The 27,319-nt window shown below is 46.1% G+C and overlaps 1 protein-coding gene across 2 annotated transcripts in view; it reads left to right on the forward strand.

Moving 5' to 3' along the window:
• Positions 1-27,319, forward strand: part of RIGI (RNA sensor RIG-I) — a 78,285-nt gene that overhangs the window by 5,930 nt on the left and 45,036 nt on the right. For both annotated transcript variants that reach the window (XR_015062640.1, XM_085899411.1), the window contains exons 2-4: positions 22,331-22,465; positions 24,066-24,151; positions 24,516-24,608. Coding sequence is in view for 1 of the 2 variants with exons in the window: in XM_085899411.1 (XP_085755537.1) it covers positions 22,331-22,465; positions 24,066-24,151; positions 24,516-24,608 (314 nt within the window). In the remaining variant the exon portion in view is untranslated. The remainder of the gene's footprint in view (positions 1-22,330; positions 22,466-24,065; positions 24,152-24,515; positions 24,609-27,319) is intronic.

Below are 27,319 nucleotides of genomic sequence, written 5' to 3' on the forward strand. Positions count from 1 at the left end.
TGCGGATTCGCGCCCCCCGGCGTGCGAACGGCCACGCAACTCGACCGCGGCGCGTCGCCCACCGGACGGACAATCCAGTCGTGACCCTCTCGGACTAACGCCGGGAACCAGTCACGGGTGGACCTTTCGGTCTCACCGCGATCGAGCCAATCAGCCCCGCGTGGGATAGGGTTGCTCGCCAAATTCGAACTACCTAAGTACCCACGCGGAGGGTAGACCGGGCGATCGCACCTCGCCACAGGTCGATTTCGGACACGGGCCACTTAAGCGACCCGTTCCGTACTATCAGAATAACCGAGCGGTGTTATCGTCGACCTCGACGGTTCGATTAATTATCGGGCGTATTCAGCCCACTACCAACCCTTTACGTGAAGCAAGATGGGGATTCAATGGAGGAAAAGACGAAGCGAAGCGGGAGAACAGTTCAACAATAAAGCACATTTATTCGCGGCACACGGGAAGCACACAAATACAATTCCACCAAATGCACACAAAAAAAAGAAAACACAATTCCATTTACACAAAAAGCAAACATAAAAGTGAAAACACAGTGCAGAGCTAATACCGACTACCGAGCACACGGCAACACTTATACAATTCTACTTCACAGACGGCGCCGACAACACATACCCAAAACCAAGGAAAAGAAATACCCTCAAGAATGAGGTAGGCCTGAGGCCGAGACCGGGTCGGGCCTACCCGTCTGGTGATGAGACGCGGAGCGGCGATGGCCCCGCAACCCGCGGGCCTCGTGGACAGTGCCTGGCAGGGGGTGGGAACGGGCCCCCTTGGTCGCACTATCTCAGCGCGGGGGGAAACAGGAGGGGGTTGCTGATGCTCGGGGTATAGAGGATCTTTATTATATGCGACGAGCGTCTCCACCTCGGCCAGGTCGCGCTGCCAGCCTCCCTCGGGTGCAGCTTCCTGCACGACGCGAGCACCCCCTCGTCTGGTGTCGCCGCCTTTCCACAGCTCCGTCCCCTCCGTTCCGACTCCAACGCACACGACGAGCAGCTCCACCGCCCGCGAAGTCTTGACCCTCTGCTTCCGACTCTCCTCTTCTTGACTCTCCGACCCCGTTCTGCTGACTCTCTTCTGACTGACGAACACCGTCCTTTTATCCCCCCGAAACTTCGCCTTTGACCCCCTCCCTTTGACCTTTCACCTCGCTCCCCATTGGCCCGAGAAAAAGTGGGCGTGAAGGCTTTTTGATCCACAAATTTGCATATATCGATCGCCCTGGGGGCGGGGCCAATTCGCCCCTCGCTCACCGATTGGACGGCAAAAAGTGGGCGTGTGTCGTTTTTGATCCGTTTTTGAAGCAGAAAATCCGTGGTTTTGTACACGCTGTTCGACGCGCGTTCTGCATGAGTCCAACACCGGTACCCACAGCGGGGCAAGAATGGTGGCGATGCTACGGTTGTGAGGTGTGCGTGAAGGTCGTGGCGGTTGTGGTGAAGCGGTGGTTGTGGTCGGTGGTTGATGTTGTGGTTGTGATCATGGCGGTTGGTCCAAAATAAAGATAGTAAAAGAAAAACGGCTATCCTGAAGAGTCGCAGCTCGCATAAATGACATGTATTCCCACTAGACAACGGGTTTGGGCCTAACTACACATGCACTTACCGAGATACCTCACCTAAGGGACCTGAATGGTGGTTTGCGAATCTGGTAACCACAACACTACCCCTTCCCTTTTTACAGACTCGTCCCGAGTCGTCAAATTTTCGTGTGCCATCATGTGTAGTTTTCCCCTAGTACATTTTACCTACGGATCCCTGAGTGCGACATTCATGGTATTCGTGTCCCCAAAATAAATAACCTGAGGGCTGCGTAACTATCTAAACAAACTCACTCATACGGACGACTTAAATAAAATTGCCGGCGCTAAGACAAACATGCCGGGGGCGCACTCATATTCACAGTACATCTTAACCTTAACTTACAAATTTTACACTAAACCATGGCCCAGGATCATTGAACTCTGCAAAAGAAAAGCAGTTCGCAGGGAGCCAGGCTGCCCACATGCAGTCTCTGGCTCAAAACAATGCAGGTGACAGGGAACGTGGCTGGCTGCTCACACGCAGTCCAAGGCCTTCCCTTTTGAACTGAACGCAGTGAACCACAACGGTGCATGAGCTGCACAAACGCAGTCTCCGTGCCAGCTCAAGTGGCACACGCAATGAGCACAACGAATGGATGCATGAACGGTTTGAACTGAATGCAGTGAATCACAACGGTGCATGGGCTGCACAAACGTAGTCTCCGTGCCAGCTCAAGTGGCACACGCAATGAGCACAACGAATGAATGGATGAATGGATGGACGCAAAACACGGTGCACGGGCTGCCACTGCAGGCCCGTGTTGTAGCTGCCAACAGGGCAGTTCTCGCAGCTTGCAAACTGTTGCCTTGATCCTGGCGCACATGGAAATGAACAGGGGGGGGCAAAGCAAAAATTGAACGGGGCTGGTGAACGTGGGCAGTGGGCATGGCATGGCAAAGGTGAGCAGGCAAACACAGCCCGCAGAAGAAGGCCGCTGCAGGCAAACACAGCCCGCAGAAGAAGGCCGATGCAGGCAAACACAGCCCGCAGAAGAAGACCGTTGCAGGCAAACACAGCCGGCAGATGAACTGGCCGGCACAGGCCTCGAAGAAAAACAGCCAGCAGATGAACTGGCCGGCACAGGCCTTGCAGCACACAGCTGCCGATGAACTTGGCCGGCCTCCGCCTTGAAGCAAAACACGGCCAGCCGATGAAGTTGGCCAGCCTTTGCCGTTCAATGGAGGTTGGTGGAGGGAGTGCGGTGGTGCTGGCCACTTGGAAGGCGGGCTCGGACCTACCTACCTGTCTCCCTCCCAACCTATCGCCTTTGCCTGTCACTGTACATACCCACTCCCTTAATTTGTCAAACCCCAATTTAGCCCCAACTTATTTTTTTTGTTGTTTTTATTTTTACTTCCCCTCTATAAATCGTCCCCTAACCCCCTTTATCGTCCTTGTTCGGCTAACCTATTCTGTCACCTAGCCTACTCCCAACCCCTACGTTCCCTTCCCGGAGGGGAACAAGGGAGAGCTAACGTCCTGTGTCGAGGCCCAACGAAGCCTCAGAATGGCCTCTCCAGAGTTCGGCGATCTAACCCAAAGTGGGTCCAGCGGCCCACAACGACAGCGAGGGGATGGATGGTGCGGAGGGGTACATCTCCTAATCTACCCTAACCATTAACTCTTAAACTACCCCGGGGCTTTCAACAAGCGCCTCTCGCTTAAACTATTGGTTCTATCAACCCAGATTCCCGTCGCCTGTGTTGGTGTCCTCACAATTTCGGGCCTCGCCCCCCAATTTTCTCTCCGTGCCCTCACACGGTCTCCTGGCTGGGACACGTGGCTCCCTTTGGCAGGCACGACCCTCTGCCGAATCTCCCGCTATGGCACCCCCGGGCACTACACTGCCTCCGAGCCTACCAGCTCCCTAACACCGGGGAGTGCCCCCCATGGCACCTCCCCTGAAACGCACACGTGGCAGGCCGGCCTCCCGGGCCCCTTTCCGAGGGTCACCCGTGCCCACAACACTGCCCACGCGGCTAATGGCGCCCCGGGCCCCCGCACCAAGCAGGCGCACCCGTGCCCACGACTCTATCCCGGCCCCCCATGGGCCCATGGCCTACCGCGGCCGACTAGCCTGGTGCCCGGGGTACCCACTCAGCGATACTCACCTTTCGCAGCCACGCTCCCAAGCCCGTCAACAGGGCTCCTGCACCCCTCCAAATGGGTCTTGAGCCTACTTTCCCACCAACCACAAAACGACCTCCATTTTTCAATTTGACTAACCCAGCTAACTCACTCTACACTGACCCCGGGGTCCCCTTGGGCGGGAGTCACTCCTCCCCCCAATCACTCATCGCACCATGCATTCCCCATTCGCTCCATACACACAGACCCGCTGGCCTTACTCACTCATGTCTCCACCTCACAACTCACCAACTCTTCAACACCCACACCACTGAACTCTGCCATCCTTCTAACTACTTCCCCTAACTAACTCGTGCTCCCACGTCGTCCCTTAAACTACAGCACGTTCCATTTAACACTACGTAGCTAAGCTACGTCCCCACTACACATTCACAAGTCTGTCACAGTCTCCAAAGAAATCATTTTATTTCCCAACCTAAATCTGGCTACAATCCCTCTAACTAATCCATTCCACGGACTCCATGAGGACTTACCCCTGCCCCATGAAGTCGGTCTAACTAAGCTAACCCTTCCCCCTAACTAGTTTCCATCCTGTGCCCAGGTCAAGGGGGTCTTTCACCCCTTGCCCAGGAATCCTGTACACCCGAAAGTGAGGCTTGCTTTTTTTTTTTTTTTTTCCATGCGCAGCACCTGCGCGGCAACTCAGAGCTCGCGCACTTTGCACCTGCCCGTGACGTCATGCAGCTGCACGTGTTCCTCGTCCCTCCTTGGACGCTACCATCCGGCAGAGATACCCCTCCTGCCGGATTCCAACCACACGTGCAGCCATGACGTCACCGTGCGCATAAAAAAAACACAAGCCCCATGTCTCGAGGGGTTCCCCACGCGAACACATGTGCTTTGCCCGTTGGAGCTTAACACACACGATCGCGTGGAGAACCCGTCCGGTCCAAACCCATTATCCTGCCTAAACTTTGTCCGTCCGCGGGATCGGCAAATCCACCGCGTGCGTTTCCGGACCGGGACTTCACTCTCGCAAGCGAGCACGTGGTGGTCTCGTGCGTTGCACAGCACGAACCGCGTGCTCACTGCTGGGTGAACCCGGCACGGTCCGCGAAACAACTACAGCCGCTACTCGGCTTTCTCTCCTCTGTCGCCGTCGTCGTCTCCATTCCACCCACGCACACCTGCGTGTTACGACGCACACAGTCCACACCATCACATTCACACGGGGAGACGCGGCTGCGTGCTCCCGCATGCCGACCGACATCTCCCTCTCATACCGCTCTCTCACACACACGGTCTCCCTTACATAACCCATACCACTCACACGTGGTGCTCCATTCACACTGGCCGTTTCATCCACACACACGGCCTCTCTCACACACGGTGCCTCATCCACACACGGCGTGCTGGGAAGCACGCACTCTGGCACCATCGCCACCACACCACTCACACACGGGGTCGCTTCCACACACGGGGACGCACTCACGCCTTGCACCACACACACAGGGACAACCACACTGGGGATTCGAGTCCCCACAAGGGTCTCCGGGGCCTCTATACCCCCCAAGCTCTCCGTGCACCCGTCCACAGCACTCCTCCTCTCAACCTCGCAAAGCACGACCGAACTCACCTGGTCGTGACTCACCTCAAGGGGGCATACTCCCTCCCCTCGTTCCTGGAGGAGGCCATCCAGGTGCTCGCACCGGGTCCCTGCACGCTCCGCGAGCTCACCCCCATTATCCTCCACTACCTCCGTGTGTGTGTGCGCGTCACTTACCCCGTCTTCCTCGTGTAGTCTTTCCTCTATTTTTTCTATCTCCCGTGTCTCTGCCAACTCTTCACCCTTTACCTCCCTTGTCTCAACTATTATTTCTGTTGTCGTCACCTCGTGTCTCGTCTCACACGTTTTGGTCTCCCCATTTAATTTTTCCCTTTCGGTCATCGTGACGACCCTCGCCCAACACGCCCCCCGAATTATTTTTTCACCCGCCTCCACCGCGGGCCTGTCAGCCGTTGCACCCCCTTCCAGCTCGTTTGTTCCTACACGTGGAGTCGCCATTTTTATCTCCCTGGTCACGGCCTTCATGCCCGCCTGCAGGCATCGGCCCATGTTCTGCGTCTCACCCCGCAGCTCTTTCATTTCTTCTTTCATGTTTGTTTCCATTCCGTTCATTTTTGTATCCATCTTTTCGTTTATTTGTTGTGTATTCGCATCCATCGTCGTTTTCACTTCATTTGTATTTGTATCCATCTTTTCGTTCATTTGTTCGTTCATGCCTTTCATTTCGTTTTTCATATTCGCTTCCATCTTTTCGATCATTTGTTTGTTCATGCCTTTCATTTCGTTTTTCATTTCATTTGTCATTGCCGCATTCATTTGTGCCAGCATGGTGAATAGCTGGGCCATGTCGGATGCACTCAAGTGAGCCGTTTCGGCAGGGGTTGGGGAAGGGTCTTGGTGGAGAGGGGGGAGGTGTCATACACCGCGGCCGCTGCCGCACCCACCTCGGGCCCTGGGTTCAGTTGGGCGAGTCCGTGTTCCTGCACAATCAACATTTCCTGCTCGGGGATTCCATCCTGGACCATGGATCCTACACATTCTACATCCATTTCTAATACCCCCGGCTCCCGCTCGCCTTGAGACGCCATCTTGCTTCTCGTGAAGGGTTAATTTGCTCGCTCGTAATTTGGAGGGAATCGGGGGTCGCTTCTCTCACCCCTGGACCGATTCCCGTGAATTTCGCTGGAGACAGGAGAGCCTGTTGTCCCGCTCTCCAATACCAGTGCCGCGAGGAGGGCGATGAATTTGTATCCCACTCCTGACACCAGTGTTGCGGTCTTCGCGCCCGCCGGCGTGCGAACGGCCACGTAACTCGAATCGCGGCGCGTCGCCCACCGGACGGACAATCCAGTCGTGACCCTCTCGGACTAACGCCGGGAACCAGTCACGGGTGGACCTTTCGGTCTCACCGCGATCGAGCCAATCAGCCCCCGCGTGGGATAGGGTTGCTCGCCAAATTCGAACTACCTAAGTACCCACGCGGAGGGTAGACCGGGCGATCGCACCTCGCCGCAGGTCGACTTCGGACACGGGCCACTTAAGCGACCCGTTCCGTACTATCAGAATAACCGAGCGGTGTTATCGTCGACCTCGACGGTTCGATTAATTATCGGGCGTATTCAGCCCACTACCAACCCTTTACGTGAAGCAAGATGGGGATTCAATGGAGGAAAAGACGAAGCGAAGCGGGAGAACAGTTCAACAATAAAGCACATTTATTCGCGGCACACGGGAAGCACACAAATACAATTCCACCAAATGCACACAAAAAAAGAAAACACAATTCCATTTACACAAAAAGCAAACATAAAAGTGAAAACACAGTGCAGAGCTAATACCGACTACCGAGCACACGGCAACACTTATACAATTCTACTTCACAGACGGCGCCGACAACACATACCCAAAACCAAGGAAAAGAAATACCCTCAAGAATGAGGTAGGCCTGAGGCCGAGACCGGGTCGGGCCTACCCGTCTGGTGATGAGACGCGGAGCGGCGATGGCCCCGCAACCCGCGGGCCTCGTGGACAGTGCCTGGCAGGGGGTGGGAACGGGGCCCCCTTGGTCGCACTATCTCAGCGCGGGGGGAAACAGGAGGGGGTTGCTGATGCTCGGGGTATAGAGGATCTTTATTATATGCGACGAGCGTCTCCACCTCGGCCAGGTCGCGCTGCCAGCCTCCCTCGGGTGCAGCTTCCTGCACGACGCGAGCACCCCCTCGTCTGGTGTCGCCGCCTTTCCACAGCTCCGTCCCCTCCGTTCCGACTCCAACGCACACGACGAGCAGCTCCACCGCCCGCGAAGTCTTGACCCTCTGCTTCCGACTCTCCTCTTCTTGACTCTCCGACCCCGTTCTGCTGACTCTCTTCTGACTGACGAACACCGTCCTTTTATCCCCCCGTAACTTCGCCTTTGACCCCCTCCCTTTGACCTTTCACCTCGCTCCCCATTGGCCCGAGAAAAAGTGGGCGTGAAGGCTTTTTGATCCACAAATTTGCATATATCGATCGCCCTGGGGGCGGGGCCACCCGCCCCTCGCTCACCGATTGGACGGCAAAAAGTGGGCGTGTGTCGTTTTTGATCCGTTTTTGAAGCAGAAAATCCGTGGTTTTGTACACGCTGTTCGACGCGCGTTCTGCATGAGTCCAACACCGGTACCCACAGCGGGGCAAGAATGGTGGCGATGCTACGGTTGTGAGGTGTGCGTGAAGGTCGTGGCGGTTGTGGTGAAGCGGTGGTTGTGGTCGGTGGTTGATGTTGTGGTTGTGATCATGGCGGTTGGTCCAAAATAAAGATAGTAAAAGAAAAACGGCTATCCTGAAGAGTCGCAGCTCGCATAAATGACATGTATTCCCACTAGACAACGGGTTTGGGCCTAACTACACATGCACTTACCGAGATACCTCACCTAAGGGACCTGAATGGTGGTTTGCGAATCTGGTAACCACAACAATATATATATATATATATACATACAGTATCTCACAAAAGTGAATACACCCCTCACAAATATGTAAATAATTCAGTGTAACTTTTAAGCAGCTGTGCTGGAAGCAAAACCTTAGAGTTGATGACAGAGTAGACATTCTGCAATATGTTTGCAGGCACAAAATTGCCATTCCATAAAAACAATGTGGCATATTACGAATATTTCTGAAAGAGGAGGCAACAAAAGTGAGTACACCCCTGCTATTGTCTGCACAAGAAGTCAAGCATGGTAAAACAGCTTCCGTTTTCATCATTTTCTGCATATTGAAGTCAAAGAGTGTTCAAGGTACAAATATGCACCAAACAATACGCACAATGTCCATAGAGCTGCAACCTCCCTGGTATGTTAAAAGTGAAGAAGTGTACTCAATGCACTAATTGTCTATCTGCTTGCTGAAGAAATATTTGCATCGGAAATACTGTACCAGTCGCCATTGAGAAAGCAACATGGCTCCTCATGGTAAAGAGCTCTCGAAAGATGTCAAAGATCGAATCGTTGCCCGACATAAATATGGCCAAGGATACAAGAAGATCAGTGCTTCTTTGAAAGTAAGCCCCAACACCGTGGCCAAGGTCATCCAGAGGTTCTCCAAGAAGCCTACAACAATGAGTTGCGCTCACCAGGGCAGACCAGCAAAGATGACTGCACGTACTGTTCGCCAAGTTCAGAATGTAGTCCTCCAAGACAGATAACAAAGTGCCGCCAAGATTGCTGAAGAGATTTTTACAGCTTCTGGCCAGTCTGTTAGTGTGCAAACCATACGTTGCACACTCCATCTTATCGGGTTGCATGGGCATCGTCCAAGACATAAGGCTCTCCTGAAGCAGTCACAAGAAAGCCCGCAAACAGTTTGCTGAAGCACATCAATCCAAGCCCCTGGACTTCTGGCATCATGTCCTCTGGTCTGATGAAACAAAGATCAATTTGTTTGGATCTGATGGAGTGCAGCGTGTTTGGCGGCGACCTGGGGAACAGGACCAAGACAAGTGCGTTATCCCTACTGTCAAGCATGGTGGTGGTAGTGTCATGGTTTGGGGATGCATGAGTGCTGCCGGTACTGGAGAGCTCAAGTTCATCGAGGGAAACATGGATTCTACGATGTACTGTGACATCCTGAAGGAGAAGATGTTACCCTCCCTGCGGAAACTTGTTAGAGGAGCTGTATTTCAGCACAAAAACGATCGGAAGCATCGTTCCAAGCAGACAACTGCCTTTCTGAAGAAGTCGAAGGTCAATGTGTTGGAGTGGCCAAGCATGTCACCTGATATAAACCCAATAGAACACCTGTGGAGCATCCTGAAATGTAAGGTTGAGGGACGAAAGGTGTCCAACATCACGGAACTTCGAGAAGTCATTGCAGAGGAGTGGAACAGGATCCCAGCAAAGACATGCGGATCACTGGTCAACTCCATACCGAGTAGAATAGCTGCTGTGCTCAAAAACAATGGTGGACATACAAAATACTGAAAACAATAATGCTTCAATGTGAGAAAGTACATAGGGTGTACTCACTTTTCTTGCCCCCCCTCTCCCTCCCCTTTCACAGATATGCCCAGTATGCCACATTGTTTACACAGAATAAATGTTTTGGGCCTGTACATGTATGACAGAATGTCTACTCTATCATTTCTTTGAGTCTTGTGTTTATAATACATGTAAGTGAAAAGTTACAACAAAATATGTACATTTTTGTTAAGGGGGTACTCACTTTTGTGAGATACTATATATATATATATATATATATATATATACATATATATATATATATATATATATATATATATATATATATATACATATACATATATATATATATATACATATACATATATATATATATATATATATATATATATATATATATATATATATATACATATATATATATATATATACATTGTTGCGGGCCGGCGGGGTCGGGTGAAAAGACCACAAGGTGGGGTAAGCTATGTCGATTCCCACCAGACTCCCCGGAATTGTGGGCCGTCGCACTCGGATAATTCCGTGAGGCAGCGGGTCACTTAACCGACCGTGGACGCCAATAACTCAACCGCGTGACCTAGGGTCCTCCCGTCTATGGGATAATCGGCTTACCTAATTAATCACGTGGTTTAATTACCGGGGAACAACGCCCTCTGTACGCCTTGCCCTAACCGGATCACTCTACCGGATCGGATCACCTTTCCGGATCGGATGCAGCCGAGCGACACTGCCAAGGACGTACTGGCTAAAAGGAACGGATCGTTGGGAATAAAATCCCGGCTGGAGTAGGATTCGGACCATGCTGGACCAATGGGAGAAAAGACAAAGACGAGCAGGGAACATTCCGAATAATGATAATTTATTAACAAGCGGGCGAGGAAACGTATGTGGCACAGTAAAGATTTATTGGGGTATGTAACGCAGGGAAAGAGGAGAGAGGTGTGGCGTGCGACAATAATACAAGCAACTTACGAAAGCAGAAACAGAGCAGACTTGACGCGAGATTAATAACAGAAATGACAATAATGATCTTCAACAGACTTACTTAACAGACAGGCGCCAGCACACTCAGACACACACACAGAAAAAGAAACCCCAATTTGAAGCGACTTTTGCAGCCAGGGAGGGAGGCGGTTGAGGTTATGCTCTCGGTACCTGGGCGTTTCGGGGGAGGGGATGCTCCGTGGTGCAGTACCCGACAGTAGTCGCGTTGTCTCTGGCCCAAGCCGCACGTGTGGAGCCTGTGTTCTGAAGGAGGAGCTTGAGTGGAGAAGGGCGGAGTCCAGAGTGCGAGGGTGGAGTAGTAGGCAGGACCAGGCAGAAGGCGAGGTCGAGGTCATGTGGGCAGAGACGAGAAGCAGGAGGCGAGGTCAAGGTCGTGTGGGCGGAGACGAGAAGCAGGAACACATCGCGTGAAAACACCCACACACACACCACACCACACCACCCAGACGGAGGAGCTTCTCCATCTTTTATAGAGCCCGAAGCTCGGGGGAGGGATCATGCCGAATTTGTCATCGCCCAAATCGGGCGCTTTGATTGGCCCCAACCCCTCACGTGGTCCGCCAACTTGGCCCGGGTTTCGGGTAGACGCTGGTGCAGCAGATCCTCCACGGTGGCGCGGCAGCCTGCCCACCTTACAGCGAAAACGCACATGACTCGCCGCACATGTCGGGTTTCGGGTAGACGTTGGTGCAGCAGGCAGATTTACCTCAGGAGTGATCGGAGGGGAGTTGGGTTGTGGACAACCTCATGGGTTGTCGTGGAAGCTCAAAGCGACAGTCTAGCACCTAGCTCACGTCGTGGATTTTGCCTCAGAAAAGAAAAGGAGAGTGGGAATGAAATGGAGGGGAAAATGATTTAATAACCCTAACTATTAGACCATCGCAACGCACTCCCCGTTGTCCCGCTAAACAAAAGGAAGGGGTCCATCTACACGTATATTAATGGCATAACTGTCTTGGGACACCTCTCTGTTGTATGCATGCGGTTCCGAGAACCGCAACAACAAAAAAAAATATATATATATTTATGTAATATTGACCAAACTTGATCCATGGATGGATGGAATCAACAGAACAGTGACCCAGGTCTGCTAACCGCTGTGGAAAGTGAGGAGAAGCTGATGTTTCGGGCATTAACCTTTCCTCTTTTGCTTTGATGAAGGGATAACGCCAAAAACGCCAGCTTCTTGCTTCCCACAGTAGTTAGAATACCTTTTTCAATGTTCTGTTGATCACATCCATTGTTCTACCTGTCTGCCGACACTGACCTTCTCCATCAAGACTAGTTCTTCATTCTATCTTGACCTATCAAATTAAAAAATGGTTTTATTTCTGCCAATGTGTCGTGTCAATAAAGCCGATTGCACGTGGTTGTTATCGGTTAATGTTGAAGTATTATTTACATATTATGGACGTTAATTATCCTCTAGATCCTCGTTCTACATTGTCATGGTCCCGGTTTCACAAACCAAGCTCACTGTGTGACCTTGTTGCAAGAATAACCGAACAGTAATATCTATTGCAGTTAGCCTGTCCCCTGCGCAACGGTGAAATGGAGCCCTCCCACGTCTCCAAGTGCATGCATTCATGCAAGTAATATTTGTGTACATAATATTGTCACGTCCGAGTACTCGTTAACACAGGAATCCTCAGTGCCAGGATCTTTCGTCCTGGAGATGGACCAAACGGTCTTTTACTTGCACTGCATTCAGTTATTACTCCACTACTTTACCGTTCCCCAAGGATCCTTCAAATGAACCAAAATAGACAGCATACACACGAAAAGCAGATGGCTCGAACACGTTTTCTTCCATTTTAAATGTTTTATTTTGAAGAGAAAAATACAGGGTAGAAGGTAGACAAGACCCTATAATAAACGGTACAAACCAAGCAAAGGAAAAGGCATAAAGAGGTCGATGGGGACACACAAACTTGTATACAATGGTGAGAAATATAGTTCAAAATCTATCACACTCTAGGTGCTACAGAACACACGTTCACAAAAAGATAACAATGCTGGCGGGACTTCCCTTTTGTCGACGATGCGCAGGGTGGACGCAGGACTCGATGCAGCCCGCTTTGGAAACCAGGTGCGAGACGAGAGCCCGTGACAAAATCTGTCCAAAGGAGAAGTAAAACTGCCATGAGCAGCGCCAGCAATAAGTAGCCCCTCAACCAGGCCCTGTGGTCCTCTTTGTCCTTTTCAAACGAGGCATCCTGGTCTGCCCTCTGTCTTCTCTCCAGGTCTCAGTTTTCTTCCTCCTCCAAGTGGGGTGACTCCTTCCCCTCTCCAAAGACAGGGTGTGTGTGTGTGTGTGTGTGTGTGTGTGTGTGCGCGCGCGCGCGCGCGTGCATGCGTGCGTGTGTATGTTCATGTAAACAGTGTACCGTGTACAGTGTACACACGTTCTCACCACTTGTCATCAAATTTTCAACAAAGCTTTATTTTGAGAATATGGAGAAAACAAATGAATAACTTGTTCAAAAGGTCAAAGGGTTGAAGAATTTGCATATTGGGTCACTGAATTGGTTCACCAATCCAAAGCTGGAAGGCAATTTTTTATTTTAAGAACAAAAGGTTAAAGGTCAAAGTCACAATCGTCAATTTTCATCCATTTGACCTGAAATTTGAGCATGGTTTGCATATTGGTTCACCAATAAAACACTAGAAGCGGATTGTTTTGAGGTCAAAAGGTCAAAGTCACAATGTCAATTTCCATCTGATTGATTTGAAATTTGAGCATGGTTTGCATATTGGGTTACTAAAGGCAACTGCTTTTGAGGTCAAAATGTCAAGGTCACCTAAAATCGTCAATTTATTTTTGTGTTCCCTTTTTTAGCTGTTTTTTTCATGTTTAGCATACGGAAAAAGAAGTCCAATTATACACGGATGAGGACGGGCTTTGTATTTTCAGATGCTTTCTTGTTATAAAGTGCAATGCACGCGGGGTGTTCAAAAAGTCAAACTAACGAGATGCAGTTGTCTGAGACAGGGCCCCAAAAATATCTCCATATATATGTAAAATATTGTCTTGTGACTTGCTTGCAGTTGTATCTCAAAAAAGAAAATGTTAGCATTTGTTGTACTACTGTGTCTTTACTTGTTCAAATAATTTTTTTGAACACCGTGAATGGCAAACAGATTGATCCCATTGTGTGGGAATGAAACGTGCAAGAAGCACAATAATAACTGGTTATACAGAAGATAAACTTGAAACGTATGATCCACTACAATTGAAAATCACCGTGTATAGTATCTCGGGAAGGAGATGGCAAGCCACACTGTATAACCCTTGCCAACAAAGTGCTTCAGCAGCTCCAACACTGTAAAACGAACGGTACATCAAAACCACAATAATAATGTGCAGTAACACTGCCCCGGACAATGTACAACAATTCAAGTCTCTTTTTTTTTTTTTTCTTTTTTTCCAGGATATAAGGCTCTTTGTGAAACTGCCATACACACATCTCGCACACATAGATGTACAGACGAATACACGAGATAACACAGGACGATGAGACGAGACAAACACAGCCACTAAGCTTGGGGGAAGTGCCATCACATCCTGGGACACTGGGTTACCAGCGACGCCACAACAATGATGCTGGCTTTCTCACCGCACTCAGCGGGGCATTTCCTCCTTCTCACAGATGCCAACCTATGGGGGTTATCCGTGCTCCTAACCTTTTAAATACTGATCGTCAAGCAAGCAAGAAAGCAACATGTATCATTTTTAGTCGTTGGTATGACTCGGCCGAGGTTTGAACTGCTGGCCTCCCAGACTCGCAGTGGTCTTAATTCTAAATCTGGAGATGCACAGCCAGTTTAGCCATCTCATTTGATGGATGCATAGTCTGTGATGTGACGACCTCCTTGGAAAAGCACTGAATTGTCTGTACTTCAACCGCATAGTGAGAATCAAACGAAGATGGGATGGGAATCGAACCAAAACAGGATGACTCAAAAATGAGCTGTTGTTGAGCTGTCATGTACCAGGTCTTGTGGTATGTTCATCAGCTACATCATCATTCTTTGGGAAGATTGGATCAGAGAGATTTTTCTTGAGAGTAAAGAGGAAAACTATCTCGAATAATTCGATAAAACCATACCAATGTAGACCTCAAGGATTATATAGGCCATAAGCTGAGACAATTTGTCATTATACTAATGGAAATTTACCTCTTGATTCCTGCAGTTTAGAGGTTTTGTCAGCTCTTTCTCCATGTTGAAGCTTGAGTAGCAAGTGCTACTTTTTGAATCTAATGCTAATCTCGACCAATCAGATTAGCACTTCCTTATATCACATGCTGTGCAAAATGGTAACGCCCATGTAATCGTGATCGGTTGGTCATGTCGACCAGGAAATCGCCAGCTCGGGTATTGTCATCAGCACTGAAGTACAACATGACTTGATATCTGACAAGGAGATAGGTGAGAGGACTCTGACCGAATGAGTTTGTAGACCTATTCGGTTTGAAGATTTCTTTGCTCCAGTCATGGCAAATAAGTTGAAAACCTTCTTGGATATGGGGAAATCCAAGTCAGGCAAGGAGATCATGTAGCATAGCGATAAGGAGTTATTTTCCAGACTGCTCATCACAGCACATACAGAAGAGAAACATTGATCTCTGGGAGATTATTTGCTATTCATTGTCAACTGTCTCGATGCCCCTTGCGACAGCTAATGGCTCCTTGGATAAAACAACCAAGTCCGCAGTACTTGATGCTCGGAGAAAGACTCGAAGAAGGCCAGATGATTGTGCGCTCATAATTAATGTAATGGGCATTCTCCATAGCTTGCAGAACATACCAATAACTTTTGGTGAGCTCGCCGATGCTATATTGACTCGACTAATCAAGCTCATGAAGAGATTCAAGAGCGACAGATTGTATTTTGTCACAGACTGATGTTCATCCATCGGCGTCAAAACTGTTGAGAGAACACGCCATGGCGATGGTGCTGGGTAAACTATCTGCATTTATCACAAAATGCAGAAAACTTCCACGTGGTGGAAAAAGTTCCTTGCAAATGAGTAAAACAAGGAGACCCTTGGTGAGTTTTTGTTCACCCATTGTGAATGCTTATTTCGATGCCACTGAAGCCGATCTCTATATTGCTCATGGATCTGAATGTCATCGATTGAAAATCCATGATTCCATTCTGTCAGTACTGTACGAGTTATGGATGAGGTGAGATGTGACCATGAACAGGGAGATACATGTATTTTGCTTCATTGTAAACATGCCAGTGACTACTATAGCAGTATTGTGATCCACAGTCCCAATGCAGATGTAGCGGTCAGAGCCCTATTTCTAAGTCACGAACATTCTGCACATTTGTATTTCACCACCGGTGCAAAGAACAAGTGACAGATTCTAGTTTTGACAACGTTATCATCATCACTTAGACTGGAAGTATCTAAGGCTATGTAGGATCAGTCTTCATACGTTCACCGGTTTTGACTCCAAGAGCACATTTTATGGGAAGGGAGAACGAAAAGCTCTATCTATTGTAACCGCGTCTGAGGACCTCACTAATGTGTTCAATGAATTTGGCCCACCCGATTCAATAATTACACGACTTTTTGCACGGGCAGGTTAAATCTGCCAATGTCAATAACGCAAAGTACAAAGTCTTCTGCCATGCTTTGATCACTATGTGATCACCATCATTATCACCATGTGAGCAGAACATGCTTTGATGCAACACATCAGGCATGCCTCGTACCAAGCTGCGATATTTTGGCGCTCACTTCAACCCATCTCATCCCCCAATGGACATGGATGGACAGTATCAACAATGAACTGTCCATCACGTGGATGACAATGGCCCCCAGTTCTAGAGAGTGTCCCCGAAGAGAGAGTTAATTGTTACTGTGTGAAACGTCATTGTGAAGGAGGGCTGTGCTCATGTTGTCGGTCAGGATTATCTTGCAACCATTTTTGTGGGTGTAAGAACTAATAATGATTCCATCGCTGACCAAGAACAGTACCTGTGTGGTGATCGGGGTATCAATGTTTATGCCAATTTGGCTGATGACATGGATTATTCATCCAAAATGCCAGTATTTTGTTGCATTGATTTGCTATTTCAGGCTGTCCCCACTTACCTTCAACCACTGTGGTTGTGATCTTAATGTTCAATGGTTGATAGACATGTCCTATATTATGAAACTTCTGTACAGTTGCGACGATAGTGATACCACAGTGTGACTGCATACTAAATGATGGGTTTCACTAGGCTTTCATAAAGTGCGAAGAGTCTGATGGAAAATTGAATGAGTTTGCCAATAAAACATGATTATGAGATGCCTTATTAATGCTGGTTCAATGTCCAGTCATAGAAAAAGGCCTGTTATCCTTCCATATTTCATTAGAGCACATGACACAGGCTTCCCGCCAAAGATTCCGCCTGGTGAAGAACCTGGCCCCATTAAGTCACCTCTCTCACTGTCGGCATCAAACCTTTTTCTCGAGTAGTATTGTCTGCACACTCGTGGATCACCGATTTTGGGAGGTTTATCTCAGATCGTGACAAAGACAGCTCATCACAGCACGGAATAGAAACATTTATCTCCAGGAGATTTTTTTGCAATTCTTGGTTTCATTTCCCGACGCCACTTGTGATGACCGATTGTTCAAAGGTGTAAGCGTTTCATGGCTTGTGGCACCATGGCTTATAAGATAGGTCAAAGGTAAGCTCAAAATTATAAAAATTTAAAGTGCATTTAATATAATATTTTTGAAAAAAATCTAACAGCTCAAAAACCTTCAAAATCGGTTTTCCACTTTTACCAAAGGAGGTCCTTGATTGTCCAGAATTCTGAGCCATAAATCCATTTTATTAGGAAAATACAGCACCGTGAAGTTGACATCATGTCTAAAAATGGCACTTTAGAACGTCCAGTCTGAGTTTGGGAGGTTGTTGGTTCAAACCCTGGCTGAGTCATACCAAGGACTTAAAAATAATACGTGCTGCTCCCTTGCTTGAGACTCAACATGTAAAACGAGAGATCACAGACAAACAACACTGTGTAGGCAATGGTAAACTACTCTGTATAACCCTTGCCAAGAAATTGCTTCGGCAGCACCAACGGCAGTAAAGAGTATGGTACATCAAATTAAATATATACATGACAATTAATGTCGTTCTCTAACATGCAATGAATGCCGTGATGTCACCACCACAGCATATATTCTGTCTGCGACTCCCGGATGAGCTATCTCACAGCGCAAATTACAAAGATGTAATTTCAGATCCACTCACAAGTGCATGAAAATGCAGTTACCAACTGGTTTCGCCTTTGTTCGGGTATCATCAGGGCAACGCAGCAAGCTTCCATACACTTGTGACTGAAAACCTTTCGGTTATATACCAGATAATGTCTGGTTATGTACCACTCATGACTCCCAGTACCTTGCAGCAAGGGCTGTATGGGACTCGGTTCCGGCACTTTCACCACTCCGTTTAAGCCTGGTGTTGGCTTGGTGGTTAGGGTGGCGGCTTGGGATCCTCGGGTCCTGAGTTCAAACCCCGTTGGCCGCTGAATTAAAATACACCAGGAGGTTGACTCAGCCTGTCATCCTTCCAAGGTCGGCAAAATGAGTACGTGTACTGGTGAGGAGGACACTGCATCAGCGGCATAGCCGCATCCCAACCAATGATGCAACCAGCAGCTACAGGCTGCACTCAATAGAGAGACCACTCAGTTTGAAGTTGCACAAAAAAAAAAAATATATATATATATATATATATATCGATACCTGCATATTCTGGCTACAATTCCATATCATGCTGGGAGATGGAAGTTGGAAGCATGCCACACAGCGAAGTCACACACGCCTCTGATGGAAGAAATGGTAGCCTCACCACAAGCTTACACTGCATTTCTGCCTAAGGGCAGTAATGACTCACGGAGAGAAGAGGCTGAACACATTGACACATGATCATTGTTGATTGGGGTAAAGTCACCACTTTACCACCATTAACACGACCATCATTGCTCGCCATTGGTTAAGTACCAAAATAGTCAACAGTCGGCCATCTTTGATCAGATCTCGAAAAAAGAATGACATGCTTATGCAAGCCCTCATTCATCATCCGGGTGCTAAGTTTGAACAACATCCATGTATGCATGTCTGAGAGATGGTTGAGGACGTGTTCAACATTGTGTTTTTTACAACTAAAATGGCCGCCAGTTGGCAATCTTGGTTCCGATCTTGAAAAAAAAATAACGTGCTCATGTAATCCATCATTTGTTATATGTGCACCGAGTTTGAACAGCATCGGTAAATGCATGGCCAAGATATGGTTGAGGACATTTTCAACATCGGGTTTTTTTACAACTAAAATTTCTGCCAGTCGGCCATCTTGGATCTGATCTAAAAAAAAATTAATAGAATGACATGCATCGGTAAGCCATCATTTTTCATCTGCTTGCCAAGTTTGAACAACCGGGAAATGCATGTCTGAGAAATGGTTGAGGACATGTTCAACATCAAGGTTTTTTTTTTACAACTAAAATGGCCTCCGGTCGCCCATCTTGGATCTGAACTCGGAAAAAAAAAAGTGACATGCTTATGTAAGGTGTCATTCATAATCTGTCTGCCAAGTTTGAACAAGATCGGTGAATGCATGCCTGAGGGATAGTTGAGGACGTGTTCGACACCGGGTTTGTTTGTTTTTACAACCCAAATGGCCGCCAATCGTCCATCTTGTATCTGACGTCGAAAAAAATGACGCACATACGTATACCATCATGTGTTGTCTTTTTGCCAAGTACGAACAAAATCGTTCCATACATGTCCGAGATATGGTTGCGGACACACGCATGCACGGACCCGAAAATCGAGACCAAATTCATAAGCCCCCGTTTCGGACCTAATAATACAAGTTAATATCTAATATTCCTGTGTATTGTCTATATTATGACATCAGACACTCAATGTATCCAGCACCTTGCTGGATACAAAGCTCCAAACGATGGTGCCAACCATCAATTGTCTCGGCAGTTAAATTCTGCGAGAGCGGATTTCATTCTTTCACAATTTTTGCCTTTAGTTGATCAGTGTTAACAAATTAAGTGTATATATATATAGATATATATATATATATATATATATATATATATATATATATATATATATATATATATATATATATATATATATATATATATATATATTCACGGGGATGCAAGTCTGGGCTGTTAGAAGGCCAATCACTAGGTTTTATGGAGTCAGGAATTTCTTTGTTTTTAAAATCGTCAACCATCTTACTGAGGTTAGCAGTATGACTTGTACCATCTTACTGGTTTGTATCAATCTCCAGAAATTTTGCAAATTCTTCGAAGATGGCTATCTTCCACATTGTTGCGATAGTAAACAGCATTCATTTTAACACCGCTTTCAACAAAAATATCATCACTTTTGCCCATTTTTGAGACAGATCAGATCATCATTTTGTTTTTTTTGTTCATAGAGAGGTTGCACCATTGAATGAGAAGTAATTTCTGGTGTTACTTCTCTCTTGGTTCTTGCAGCAGAGGACACACGATTATTTTAAGTTATTTATTTATTTATTTATTCCTATGCAGCCTGTGGCTGCTGGTTGTATCATTTTCTGGGGGCACAGCTGTGCCACTAACGCAATGCCCCCATTACCAGCACACTGGTACTCATTTTGGCAACCTCAGAAGGATGACGGGCTGAGTGAACCCACCTGGTGTTGATTCAACAGTATGACAGGGGCTTGAACTCAAGACCCAAAGATCATTAGCCAGCCACCCAAACCATTAAGCCAACACCAGGCAATACTATTTTGAATGTTGACAAGTGATGGAATTGTGAATGATTTTTCATCACTAAACCAAATCCTATATTGACATTGAGAAATTGTTCAAGAAGAGCTTGATACTTTTCTATTAGTTTCACCTTATTGACTTCACTTGAGGTCTGCAAGGGATAGCGTTTGTAAACTGTCAAATGCAAATCTTCTTAAGCAATCTTTGTATAGAACTTCTTGAAATCCTTGTTTCTGCAGCAGTTTCATTTGGTGTCGTGCATTTCAGGATTCTTTCCTGGCTTCGAAACATTTCGTTAACCACTGCAATACTTTATCAGTGTGAACTTCTCCTTTCCTTCTGCTACCTTTGATTCCAACAATACACCAAGTTCTATCAATTTTACATACAGTATATTGTTTTTTCGACACTAGAAAAAGTCCATGATTTGTTTGGAAACATTTTGATATATTTTTTCGAGCATGATAGTGTTTCTGAGTACATATTTGTTTAATAACCTGCAACAGACAGCTGTAAGAGACAAATATTATAAAGACATAGAGAAGTGCTACATATAAAAGCAAATTATTTCTATCGGTCATTGCAGAAACAAGAAACCTATTACAATAGTAAGTATAGCAACTGCCAAAAAATACCCCTACCCCCTAAGGCCTAAGCAATAGCTTCCTTTTTTTCTGGACAAACCTGTACTATACAGGTATCTCCTGCTTAATGCAGGAGATACGTAGCTTTACAACCCTTCATCATGCGGAAGCCCGTTTTCCATTATTATCCCCCTTTGGACTTGGTCTGAAATGGGGGCTTACGGATTTGGTCTTGTTTTTCATGTCCGTGCCTGTGTGCGCGTGTGTCCACAGCCATATCTCAGACATGTATGGACCGATTTTATTTGTACTTGGCACAAAGACGACACATGATGGCATATTTATGTGCATCATTTTGTATTGTGATGCGGTCAAAGATGGCCGACTGGCGGCCATTTTAGTTGTGAAAACCCCGATGTTGAACACGTCCTCAACCATTTCTCGGACATGCATTTACCGATGTTGTTCAAACTTGGCACGCAGAAAACGAATGATGGCTTACATATACACATCATTTTGTTTTAAGATCAGATCCGAGATGGCTGACTGGTGGCCATTTTGTTACTTAAATGTGTCCCCAACTATTTCTCAGACATGCATGGTCCGATTTTGTTCAAATGTGGCACAAGCACAGTACATGATGGCATACACTTGCACCTCACTTTATTTTGAGATCTCATCAAAGTTGGCCGACTGGTGGACTGGTGGCCATTTTAGTTGTAATAAATATGGGCTTGCCCTTTAACTCCATACAGAATAATTACTAAAACAACGGGGGCTGTGACATTTTATGTCTTTTTTCCTTGTTTATTAAGGAAAAATGACACTTTGTTTCCTAACTGTAATATTTTGGTCTAAAAGCAAAGTCATATCCTTGGTACGACGATGCTCCGAACTGGCAATCAGCAGGGCAGAGACAATATGTTCGTGTGGTAGATGACACTTGTTGCCAACAAGTTGTGTAGCAAGTGCTGTGATAGGACTATATCTGTGATGGGACTATATCTGTGATGGGACTATATCTGTGATGGGACTATATCTGTGTCCCGCTGCCTCGTTTGGGAATTATTGGCAAAAGATTGAATTGTATTCTTGATTGTTATAATTATTAAATTGCAAGTGCTTGCTGAAGTTCAACATTTTGTCTCCCATTGTATTGGTGGAAATGATCCGCAGCTTTTGACTTTGTGTTGTTTATTTGCCGACACAGAGGAAAAGGAGATTGTAACAACAAAGACTAAGAATGACGGAGAAACTGCGGGTGCACGCCAACTCATCGCTTATCTTATGTCGTGTGAACATCCAAACTGGCCAAAACTCTTCCTGGAAGCTCTGCAAAAAGCTGGTACATGTGGCATAGCGATGCTTGTGCTGGAATAGTTAGGGCTTTGCAAAACGCTGCTGCTGTAAGGTAAAATTACATGACACTTCATAAGAAACATTTTGTCATGGTAAGCATTTGATTATGAACGGCCATCAATTTGTCACAGGTATGACCCTCACCCAAATCCACAAGCGATCTGAGACGGAAACTGCACATGCCGGGAATTAATATCTTGTAGATAGCTCGATTGTGGCTGAATCTGGACGGTGCGTCATCAGAGTGGTAGTTGTGCCACTGCCCTCGTTTCATATATGTTAGACACAAGATTGCTCTGATTATAAAGGGAATATGCTAATTAATTTACTCCTCTCCTTGGATTTCCAATTAACCAAATCGTCGGCATGGGAAAGATGGCAGAAACAGACACATACGTGTGGCTTCAGGAATATAAATAATTTAATGGGAACAAAACAGAACGGATGCAGCACAGAATTCTGGATGAAGACAATTAATAATTACAATGCTTAACAACCAGCAAATAAACTAACTAGCTGATGTGTTGAACACCCAACAAACATGCACACTGAACTGGTAGAGTGTAGAAAAGAAGGCATGGGGTGATTGCCATCTATGGAACCAAAAGTGTGGGAATACAGCACATAGGACTGCAGGCAGGTGCAGGAGGACAATAGGAGAGATGAGAAAGACTGCCAGAATCCCTGAGATTAGAAGACAAAGATGCCAGTGTAACAGAGGCAGGAGAGATAGAGGGATTGTGGACTGGATCGCCACCTTTATTGGCTGGCTTCCTACTTTTCTTTGAAGGTGTTAATGTCAGCACCTGCAGGATGCTAACCAATGGAGTGATGCAGTCACACATGGCAACAGCTTTAGTGAACGGATGGCGATGATTCCACCAATCATTTGGGCCAATCACGAGCCACCTTGCTCGCTGCCAATAGATTGACAGTGAGCCAGGCTTAAATGAGTCTCGATTGGCAGCGAGCAAGGCTGCTTAATCCTTTAGCATGTCCACCCCTAATCATCAGGGGCAGGCATACAGGAGGATACACCACCACCAAAAAGACTTCAGAGGGATGATGCTTCTAGATACGCGAGGGGAGGAAACTTGCCGCCGCACATTCCGCGAGTTGGAAAGCGGTTGTGTGGTTGTGGGAGATGCCCAGATAACCTCCCTCTCACCCGGTTCAACACAAGAGACCCGTGATAGCATGTCCTTAACCTTTCTAGTCTAAATTTGACAAAGCCCATTTCTTACACGGGCCATGCACCAGACAATTATCCCTAACATTTGTCTTTAAACACGATTAAAATGGTGCTCAGGCCTTAAATTGTAATAAAGGCGCCTCACCCCATGAATGTAACAATATAAACATTTTTAATGCCCCAATACGGTACATAGCCAGGTTAACACTATTATCAACCTGTCTCTAATTTATGGAAATGTCCATTGAACATCTAGTGGTCAAAGCTTGCGTATTGCCAATGACGAGAGCAGTTACACAGCTCTCGCAGTATGTATGTGATGAGTCCATGCCTTGTCTTGGAATGGGTATTTCATTGCTCTCGGTTTTACTGTTGTGGATGCTGTATGAAACAGAATACCAAACATTAGCTCATGCTCTGCTGAAAAGAGATTTGACAAAGATTAACGACATGAAAGAAAAGAAAGAGCTACTACAGAAGGTAAATCTCCCACCCACGTTGATCGTTGTTCAGTGTGAAAGATGATGCAGAAATGATAGAGTGCTGCAAAGCACTTTGGCAATTAACTTGTAGAGTCTTGTTGGGTGAAAATACAAGGTCATGCCGAGTTTATGCTCCTTGAGCTTTGTATTGCAACACTGAGAATGGTTTAAAGACTATTTACATATTAAATATTAAAAACGATAGAATTTTGAATGTGGTGCAAGTGTAAGCAAGAAGCTGATAAAATGAATGAATCGGTGAAGCATTGAGATGCGATTGCTGTCGGGTTGACGATGATTTTAAGTGAGAAAATGATAAAATGAATGTATTAATGATGTATTGAATTGCGTGATTGCTACAGAGCGAGGTTATCTTCAGGGATGTGCATGCATCGGCGTTGCTCCCTTACCTCTCCGAATCACTGCGTTTGAGTGACTCTGAGCATATACAGAAGGTGGGTGTCCCTTAGAATTCTGAGATTTCTTACCAAACTACAATCTGCAAGTACTTTTTAGAATCGAGGATGTCTTATTTGTTTATTCATTTATTTGTTTCACATGAATTAAGATGTAAGATTTTGAGGGGGTGCGGCAAGGAACATATAGTGCCTTCAGAAAGTATTCACACCCCTCGACTTTTGTCACATTTTGTTGTGTTAGCCTGAATTTAAAATGGATTAAAAAAAAAAATTGTCACTGAGCTACACATAACGCCCCATAATGACAAAGTGAAAAAACTTTTTCAAAATTTTTCCAAATTCATTAAAAATGAAAACCTGAAATGTCTTATGTCGATAAATATTCAACCCCTTTGCTATGACACTCCAAATTGAGCTCAGGTGCATCCAATTTCATTTGAACATCCTTGAGATGTCTCAACAACTTGATCAGAGTCCACCTGTCGCCAATTCAATTGATAGGACATTATTTAGAGAGAAACACCTTTCTATATAAGTCCCACAGTTAACAGTGCATTGTCAGAGCAGAAACTCCACCATGAAGTCCAAGGAACTGTCCATAGAACTCAGAGATAGAAATGTGAGGAGGCATAGATCTGGGGATGGTATAAAACAATTTCTAGAGTGTTGAAAGTTCCCAAAAACACAGTGAGCTCCATCATTAGGAAATGGAAAGAATATGTAATTACCCAGACTCTTCCTTGAGCTGTCCTCCTGCCAAAACTGAGCAACCGGGCAAGGTCACGAGTTAAGTATTCGAAAAGACAAAATGGGGTCATAGTCCTTTTTATGGATCAAAATTAGAAGTTGTGGAATACGAATATGTAAGGAGGAACGAAGAATAACAGATGAACAAACTGAAGAGGCAATAAGAAATGACTGGTCACCTATAAATGGCGATCTACCACCAATGCCACAATGGTATGACGGGACAAACGTTTGGGATGAGATTCCCAGAGTACAAACTCCCAAAGAAAAGGAACAACCAACAGAACTTACTGGGGTGACACAGAAAACAGAACAAGAGAAGGAAACAGAAACAGATGAGATTTCAAATTTAATTACAACAACAGAAACAGAAATTGGGCAACAGATTGGAGAATTGAGTCAAGAAACAAAACTGAAAACTCCACAACAGGACCAGAGAATGACAAAAGGAAATGCTGCAGTGGCACCCGCAGATCTCAGATGAAATAGCACCTTTGCAAACAAAACAAATAAGAGCTGCAAGGATGGATCACAATGAGGAGAATAATGGACGACAACAGAATGAAGACAAAGAACGACAGGTTGGCAATGAACAGCATAGGCAAGAAGATGAGCTTGCCAATAAAAGAGAGGAAATCAAATTAATGTCACCCAAGCAAAGACCACATCTCCACCGAATGAACAACTATTAGCTGCCCATAATAAGCTTCAAATACAACAGATAGCAGGGAAATAAACTATGATGAGGCCAACAACACAAGAAATCAAAATCAACAGTTTGAAAACAACCCGAAAAAGTTCTACCGAGAGCTCGTGAAACAGAAACAAAATTTGACAACTCCCCCTTAAAAAACAAGAGGACCTGGAAAAATTCTGGAAAGGTATATTTGAAGACGAAAAAGAACACAACAAGGTAGCAGATTGGATACGACACTTGGAAAAGAAAAAGCACCAACTACAGGAAATGCATCCAATGATGTTTGATGAAGAGAAATTGGAAAACATCTCACAAAAGCACTGAACTTCAAATGCTAATGCCCGGATGGAATTCCAAACGTATGGTTGAAGCAACTACTTGCTCTCCACCCTCACTACGCTCTGGCATTTAACGAGCTCATCCAAGGGGAACAGCCAATGGATGAATGGTTCACAGAAGATAACACTCTTTTTTATCCCAAAATCTGAAGAAACCCATATACCCAACAAATATAGACCAACAACATGCAAACTTTAAACAGGTATAATCACCGATGAAGTTCATGACCCCTTCACTCAACAAGGAGCCTTTTAGAGTCAGAGCAGAATGGATGTAAGAGAGGATGCTATGGAACAATAGACCATTTATTGTTGAACAAAACCATATTCAAAAAAACTGCAAGCTCTGACAAACTAACTTATCCACAGCCTGGATAGATTACAAAAAAAGCCTTTGACAGTGTTCCACATTCATGGATTAGAAAATGCATGCAATTATACAAAATTGAACCTTAAATAGTCTCACTGATTGAGAAAGCACTGGCACTCTGCAACACAACTCTGATACTGCCTTATGTGGAAGGAAAGATTGAAATCCCAGAAGTAAAGATACGATATGGTATCTTACAAGGTGACAGCCTTTCCCCCCTCCTGTTTTGGCTGGCTCTGGACCCATCGAGTAACCTCATCAATGAACAAGGACACGGATCCAGTTTGACATGCAACAGAAAAATGACCAAAGAAACAAGAAAGGTAACACGCCTACTGTACATGAACGATCTAAAAGTTTTTGCACCAAATGATAAGAACTTGGCAGATCAACTGAAACTTGTAAAGCAGTACTCGGAGGACATTAAAATGGAGTTTGGTCTTGACAAATGTGCCAAATGCGCATTTGTACTTGGAAAAAACAAACACAACATGCAACATCTCAATCGATCAAAGTGCAACAATACAGGAAGTAGAAAATGAAACATCCCTCAAATACCTCGGAACAGAAGGAAGGCCCTCAGGTACAACATAAA

Source organism: Eptatretus burgeri, chromosome 10 (genome assembly GCF_056783735.1).
Source record: "Eptatretus burgeri isolate ZD-2024b chromosome 10, Ebu_testis_v1, whole genome shotgun sequence".
Taxonomy (NCBI): Eukaryota; Metazoa; Chordata; class Myxini; order Myxiniformes; family Myxinidae; genus Eptatretus; species Eptatretus burgeri.